At 41.3% G+C, this 7,963-nt stretch overlaps 1 protein-coding gene across 1 annotated transcript; it reads left to right on the top strand.

Moving 5' to 3' along the window:
• Positions 1-288: 288 nt before the first annotated feature.
• Positions 289-7,949, top strand: LOC114892691 (diphosphoinositol polyphosphate phosphohydrolase 1). Its single transcript, XM_029217939.1, has 3 exons — positions 289-536; positions 1,659-1,743; positions 4,873-7,949. The coding sequence occupies exons 1-3, from the start codon at positions 456-458 to the stop codon at positions 5,049-5,051; spliced, it is 345 nt and encodes a 114-aa protein (XP_029073772.1). The 5' UTR covers positions 289-455; the 3' UTR covers positions 5,052-7,949.
• The last annotated feature ends 14 nt before the right edge of the window (positions 7,950-7,963 follow it).

Raw genomic sequence — 7,963 nt, 5'->3', positions numbered from 1 at the left:
TGTTATCAGTCTGTGACACAGACGACACACTGGTATGACCCCCACAGACCTGGAGTCCACCTGAGCTGTGTCCTCTCGTTTTTTTACTTCTGTTTTACAAATTGGTCAAGAAGATTCAGAATGAGGGTTTCTTTGGTGGTGCAGTGCTTAAGAATCCTCCTGCCAATGCAGGGGACACGGGTTCGAGCCCTGGTCTGGGAAAATCTCACATGCCGCGGAGCAGCTAAGCCTGTGCGCCACAACTACTGAGCCTGTGCTGTAGAGCCCGCGAGCCACAACTACTGAAGCCTGTGCGCCTAGAGCCCACGCACCGCAAGGAAGAGTAGCCCCCGCTCGCTGCAACTAGAGAAAGCCCGCACACAGCAACGAAGACCCAACGCAGCCAAAAATAATAAATTTATTTTTAAAAAAAAGAAAAAGAAGATTCAGAATGAGACCAGCCAGCAATGTAAGCAATGTCAATGTATGAATCTTTCTTTTTTATTTTTCAGGCTGGAGTGAAAGGGACATTGGGAAGATTAGTCGGAATTTTTGAGGTAAGTCTGTTAAAATCTTTGGTGCAATTGGTATCATATTAATAACCACGTATATCTTCACCATGGGCCATTCAGGCTTCCGTAACAAAATACCAGAAATTGAGTGGCTTATAAACAATAGAAATTGATTTCTCATAGTTCTAGAAGCTAGGAAGTCCAAGATCAAGATGCCAGCAGATTCAGTGTCTGGTGAGGACCCACTTCCTGGTTCATAGACAGCGGTTTCTCTGTGTTCTCACATGGCAGAAGAGGGAATGTCTCTGGGGTCTCTTTTATAAGAGCACTAATTCTATTCATGAGGGTCTTCTGTCATAACCCAATCACCTCCCACTGTCCCCTACCTCCTAATACTATTACCTTGGTGGTTAGGATTTCAACATATGAATTTATGGGGGCGGGGGAGAACATAAACATTGTCCATTGCAGTCTTAATCTAGGAAAGATGTCATCTTTGTTTCACCAAGTTTTCAAAACAGTGCAGCACCAGCAGAGAATAACATGCATTCTTTTTAAAATCCCATAATCTCCTCCAATCAACTAGAATTATTTGTTAGAATTATTTTTCCCGTGTCTACCTCTCTTCCTCTCCTCCCAAGATGTGAGGAGGGGTAGATAAGTGTAGAGGAGACAGAGGAGAGTGGAAGATAAGTAGCTATAGCACAAGAGACAAACAAGGACATAGTCTGGACTAGAGATTTGGAGAAAGTAGGAAATCAGGGAATAAAGATGAGCAGGGTTAGTAGGAGGAGGGGAGATGTGTGAGATAATCAGCTTGCTCACATTGATGGGACCCCTGCCCACCACAGTCTCTTCTCTTTCTGGTGTTCTAGCTAGTTAAATTTACCTGGTGCCTTTTTCTCAAGAGGTCCCAAATCCTTTTCTCAGTATTCTTGAGAAGTTGTGCAGAAAAAAGAGGGTAAAGCCTTGGCTTTGGAAGCCCAGGCAAAGAGCTCACCCTCAGATTCAAGTGTGGCATGTTTTAAATAGGCCAGTTGGTGCTATTCCATATCTGATTGTAGGACGATAAAAAGTGAAAGGAATCCTTGGGTCTAAGCTCTCTGGACGTTTACATAATCTCAGCTCTCTAAGGAAAAACTCTCTCTGTCCCTCTTTGCCCTTCAGAACCAGGAGAGGAAGCACAGAACGTATGTCTATGTGCTCATTGTCACAGAAGTGCTGGAAGACTGGGAAGACTCAGTTAACATTGGTAAGTTATCCCCAGATGGCCTCCAAAGAGCTCCCCACAATCGGCCCTGGCCATGCCATAGGTCATTACCCACAACCGCAAATGAGAGCCTGATAAAAGAAATAACAGAAGGATGTCCATTTTTGAACTTGTGAAAGGTACTATTTTGAAATGTTTAAGAGGAAGCCAGAGTTGGGTACATAGTCAACATTTAGAAATGCGGCCCATAAAAATAAGACCTGTTGACTCTAAAACCAAATTGGATCCTCCCAAGCAGGTATTGATCAAGGCCTCCGCAATGCTAGGCCCGCTGCTGGCCATGAACCTCAGGCGGGAGCACGGCCGTGGCTGTTCCTTGCAGTGCTTATTCAAACTGTTAGAGAAAACTGTCGGTTTGGTTGTGTGAGCCCCTCCCTCCAGAGCTGTATAGGAGGTGTAGAGTGATGGGAGTAGTTTCCAGTTATATTCATGTTACCCTTCAGGTGCACGCGACTTTCTCCTAAGGAGCCATTTTCTTTGATCTCAGATCACTATTGCATGTATATGTCCTTTTTTTTTGTTTTGGCTGTGTTGGGTCTTTGTTGCTGCACATGGGCTTTCTCTAGTTGAGACAAGTGGAGGCTACTCTTTGTTGCAGTGTGCGGGCTTCTCATTGCTGTGGCTTCTCTTGTTGCGGAGCACAGGCTCTAGGCGTGTGGGCTCAGTAGTTGTGGTGCGTGGACTTAGTTACTCTGTGGCATGTGGGATCTTCCCGGACCAGGGATCAAACCCATCCATGTACCCCGCATTGGCAGGCGGATTCTTAACCACTGCGCCACCAGGGAAGTCTGTATATATGTCTTTTGACCTAAAAATTGAGGTGATTTTAATGGTTGGCTCATGGTTTAATCTTTTAGCTCTGAAGGAAAGTATATTCTAGAAAAGTGTAATATTAATTTAACTTCTGTTGTAAATTGGCAAACAGATATAATTCATTTACCAAAGCCTTTCCCTTTATTGTTAGTATATGCTTTGCCATCATGCCTCTCACATTGTTGATCTGGGCATTTCATAGCTCTTCAGCTTTTAATGGCTTTGTGTTTGGTAAGAATGCAATAAACTTAAGTATAAATAAATTCAGTGGGGGGGTATTAAAAATAGACTCCTTGACAGCCAGTGCTGGGGCCTGAAAAAGAAACAGAGGTGAGTGGTGTGGCTGGCCCTGTCTTCAGAGTACTCTGTCTGGTGGGAGTCACACACTTGTGATACTGATTTTTAAGGTACCATTGCTCTATTAATATCCAAACAGGCCTTTCACCTGTACTCCCACTGCTGAGAATTGACTCTAATGAAACAATCTGAAATATGGGAATAAGCCTATGAGCCTTCCTTCAGAGGAGCCTTTTTCAGATGAAAAATTGGGTCTTAAAATGTACAGGTCAGCAAATGTTAAGTGATCTAAGGTCCATTCATCTGATGGAACGTTAGGCAGCTGTTAAACGCATACTTATGAAAGCTCTACACCATGGGAAAGTGCTTATGAGATCGTGTTGGTGACTGAAAACAGGATATAGAATTGTATATACACTAATTAGAACTACATTAAAATATGAATTTGAAGTGAAAACAAAGATGAGGTACTGGTTTTCACCTAAAGAATTGGCAATGCCAAACAAAAGTTAACAGTGCTGGCAGGAGTGTGGTAAGACTGACATTCCAACACACAAAAGCAGGATTGGGGATCAGTACATCCTTCTGGAAAGCTGTTTGACAGTATCACAAGCCCTATAGTGTTCAAATTTTTTTTAAGTGTAGCATTATTTATAATAACTAAAATTGCAGACTGTTGATGTCCAATGATAGGGAAATGGTTAAGTGAATGACATTATATCCATGCTAGATATTACGATGTAATGCAACCATTAAATATCATACTTTTACAACAGAGAAGAATGCTTAAGAAACAATGTGAAGTGGAAAAGAAGCAATAACAACAGTAATAGTAAAGCAAACTCTTACAGCATGTACTCTGTCCCAGGTATTGTTCAAATGCTTTACATATTCGCTCTCACAACAGACTTGTGAGATAGGCATTATTTATTATCTCTATTTTATAGATGAAGAAAGTGGGGCCCAGAGAGGTTCAGTAACTTGCCCAAAGCTGTGCAGCTCATTAGAGCCATTGATGTGATTGGAGCCCAGCATATTAGCTTCAGCGTCCATGTTCGTAACAACAGCACTCCATCAGGGCCTCTGAGAATTCCGAGCACCTTAAAGCATGATCCCAATTATAGTTGCTCAAATAACTGTGTCTTTTTCAAATAAGATGAAAGAAAAGCAAATGCACTAAGGTATTAAGAGTAGTTACTTCTGGTTTATAAGATTACAGGTAATTATCTTATTTATGCTTTCTTCTGTTTTCCCAATTTTAACCAATGATCTTTTGTTATTTTTGTAAGAGAAAAAATAATGGAGGATTTTAAAACATGCATTTGAAAAAAAATTTAAATACACTGAAAAGTTAATAATGATTGTGTTGAGATTATATTTTCCTCTTTTTGAGAAAATATTTCCTTTTTTGTAGATATATCACTCTTATACAAAAATTTTAAAATAACTGATTACAAGTCAGCCATCCTGGTAATTCTGGAAGCTGATGCTCATGTCTGTTTTTGCAGGAGATGGGGTTGCTGGCGGGCTTCAGGCACTTATGTACAAGCCGAGGAAGGCCCAGAGGCCCAGGAGCTCAAGAGGAAACCACTAGCTGTGGTTCTCTTTAGAGGGCAGGTTTCACACAATTACTTTCAGCTCTTCAGTTTTCAGATTTCTTACCTGTTTTCTGCATTAGACATTTGTGTAATATTTGAAGCATATAAAGTGCTTGCATCACCCTTGTAAGAAAAGAAAATAAGGAAAAATAAACTTACATGTTTTTTAAATGTTGATAACCATCGTGGTCATTTTGTAATGTGTAGAAATATCAAATCACTATGTTGTACGCCTGGAACTAACATAGTGTTGTAGGTCAGTTATACTTCAATGTAAAAAAGGAAAGAAAAACCCTGATAACCATTGCTTCCATGTTTTTTTCTACATTTTCTCAAAAGTTTTAGGGTCAGAAACCTGCTGCTTTCCTTTTGTACTGATTTCTTTTTCTCTCTGCCTCGACAGGAAGGAAGCGGGAATGGTTTAAAATAGAAGATGCCATAAAAGTGCTGCAGTATCACAAACCGGTGCAAGCATCGTATTTTGAAACGTTGAGGCAAGGCTACTCAGCCAACAATGGCACCCCACTCGTGGCCACCACTTACTCAGTTTCCGCTCAGAGCTCGATGCCAGGCATCAGATGACTGAAGATTTCCTGTAAAAGAAATGGAAATTGGAAACTAGACTGAAGTGCAGGTCTTCCCTCTCACCCTTGCCCTTTCACCTCTCCTCACAGGCCTCCTCTTTCAAATAAGGCATGATGGGCAGCAGAGAAAGGGTTTATTGATAATGTTGCTGTTTGGTGTTAAGTGATGGGGCTTTTTCTTCTCTTTTTATTGAGGGGGTGGGTGGTGGGTGTGTAATTTGTCAGTACTTTTGTGCATGATCTGTCTCTCCCTTTTCACACCCCTACAATTCTCTAAAGAGGCAAACAGCCTTCCCTCTGCCTTGGATTCTGAAGTGTTCCTGTTTGTTTCATCCCAGCCCTGGCCAGATTTTTTTTTTTAATTTTTTTTTTTTTATTAAAAGATACCAATATGAGATGAAATCTTTCAAGAATTTGTCCTGTAATGTGCTGTTAAGTCCGGTAGGCTGGTCACTTTCACTGCAAGATACATTTATCTACACATTATATATTGGGCATATAATGTGTAAATAAATGACTTTTAGAAGAGGGATTTAATTGTTTAATTTTTCAAAGTTTTGTTTTTTAAATTCAAGGTGTTTCTGAAGTGGAGAGCCTCACAATTAATTTACTTTTTTGTTTCTGATGCTAGTGGCTAGGTAAAGTTCCCTGTCCTCTCTCTTTTCCCAGTCATCGACTGTAGTTATGTAGGGTATGGGAAGAGTTTAGCTACCTTCATAGTGCTCCCAGGACTCATGGCCTTCTCTTCTCAAAGCTGTGTTTCCATGCCAAGAAAGAAACAGGAAGAAACCTATTTTCTTTTTTATTACCAAGCCAGGAGCAAATGGCCTCAGCTCAGATCTGGAGAAACAATGCTAGAAATTGAATTCCTCCCTACATGTTGACAATAGGGATTTGAACTGGATTCTTGGGATTACTATCTAAAAAACTGGAGCGTCGAGCACTGTTTCTATCCTGCTGGTTTGGAGTTTTTTCCATAATGCTACTTATCGCCGACAAAGGCCTCTCTCCCTGTGCATCCATGCCTTACACCGTGCTGAACTGGATATTGTCCTTGTGCTCTGAAGCATCCAACTATACTTGGCAAGTGCAGCTGTACAGTCCTGTCCCTGTTGTGGGTAACCATGTTACGTTCCTGAAAAGTACACAGGAGGAAAATTCAGATGTTTGCTTGTCTTTGTAATGTTATAGCACTTGTAATTGCACCATGGAGCATGCTCAGAAATATTAAATATGTCTCCCACTGGGATGTGAAAGGTCCATCGTCCGCTGAGAAGTGGTATGGGAGAATGCTTAATCAGTTATTAGAACAGCAACATAATGCATTGGCTCCCTGCAAACTGTCTTGTTGGGTTTTGATACAGGGTTGATGCTGGCTTCATTTGCCAATTGTGTTGTTTAGTCGAGAAGTAGGCAGAAAAGGGTCTTGAGACCGGGGCTGGGGGTGGGGGGCACTGATCAATCCCTGGCTTGGGACAGGAGTTTGTTGCTATACTCTTAGTGGCATCTCCTTTGTCAAAACATAGCCAAGATGTGAAATTAAAATCGTAGTTCTCTTTATTTAAAAATTCTAATAAATACTCAAACTTTGAAAAGCTTTTGCTCTTCCCCCCCACTAAAAGAAATATAGTATCTGGTAGGCCTGTGTCATTTAATGTTCAGTGTTTTAGGGGACATCAGTTGATGAACTTAAATTTTTGCTATCTATTCTCGGTTTGCATCTTCTCTCCCAGTCTTAAAACACGGAGCCAAAAAGCAGTGCCGGCAGTTTCCTTAGGAGACAGCTCTACCTCTGGGAAAGGAATCCTGTCCCTAAGTAAGGGTCCCAGTGGATAGAAAGCACCATGGGATTTGAGTCTAAATGCCAACTCACTGTTCATGTGTCCTACTTAAAAATGAACACACTGCTGCTTATTACCTGATATAGAGCATTCTGAGGTTCTGTGCAAATAAATAAAGGGGACAGTAAAATAAGTTCAGCTCAGCACTAAATGGAGTCCCCAATACAATCTTCAAAATAAATTCTACCTTTATGATATAGATTGAAAGAGCTTTGCAGGAAAACGATTAGTACTCTTGAAATAGGAACTGCATTTGTTAATAGTATTTGTGCAGTTTTTAGTGATCTGAAGATGTTTTCACTGGGCTGGTATAATAATACACTACCCTACAAAGTCCTGTTTGGATTGTTGTTGGCGTCTTTGGGTCAGGAAAGTGAACTGTGCCAAGAAGTATTTGTCAGTGACATGAATGGATCCCATTAATGCAGTTAACTGGCGAGGCTGTGCTGATGCTTCCTTAACTGACAAAAGGAGGCTCTGTCCAACACCAGAATTGTTGAAACTGATGCGGTTATCTGTTGCACTGGGATTCTGGTGAGCAGGGGTCGGTGTTTTTCCCTCCCTGGCATCATAAACACCATGGCTGTCTCCTGACGTGTAGTCACAGCCCTTTTGTGATACATTACTTAGACACATGGTTGCAGTAACCTTTCTATCTCCCCCAAAAAAAGCAAGGAAAAACAGAGGAAAGCTCAAAGTTTACCCTACTTGCAGAATATTTAGACAACACTGATTTGCCATTAATTCTGCAAGTACTCGCCTTATTCAGGCTTGGCAGAAACAGGTTCCTGTGTTCAGGGCAGATATCGAGTCTCTCTCACAGTGAACGGGCACATCTTAGATTCTGATTATTACCAGAGTGCCCATTAGAGCCCACCATACTCAGGATGGAGAAAGATAGCAATGGCTTTTTTTAAATTAAAATTTGTTTTTGGTTTATAAATTGCAGCCCTTGGGGAAACAACAGTGAGATCATGCCATTTTTTTGGACCAGGACTGTGTGTGAGTGAGTGAGTGAATGTGTGTGTGTGTGTGTGTGTGTGTGTGTGTGTGTGTGTGTGTGTGTGTG

This window comes from Monodon monoceros, unplaced genomic scaffold (genome assembly GCF_005190385.1).
Source record: "Monodon monoceros isolate NGI ecotype Baffin Bay Population unplaced genomic scaffold, NGI_Narwhal_1 Contig1799_ctg1, whole genome shotgun sequence".
Classification (NCBI taxonomy): domain Eukaryota; kingdom Metazoa; phylum Chordata; class Mammalia; order Artiodactyla; family Monodontidae; genus Monodon; species Monodon monoceros.
Note: the sequence above shows the minus strand (reverse complement) of the source record. Positions and strands in the feature narration are given on the sequence as shown.

Coding starts and splice junctions, on each gene's coding strand:
- LOC114892691 (XM_029217939.1), top strand. CDS start 456: ATGTCAATGTATGAATCTTTCTTTTTTATTTTTCAGGCTGGAGTGAAA. Junction 537..1,658: donor GATTAGTCGGAATTTTTGAG/GTAAGTCTGTTA, acceptor TTTGCCCTTCAG/AACCAGGAGAGGAAGCACAG. Junction 1,744..4,872: donor GGAAGACTCAGTTAACATTG/GTAAGTTATCCC, acceptor CTGCCTCGACAG/GAAGGAAGCGGGAATGGTTT.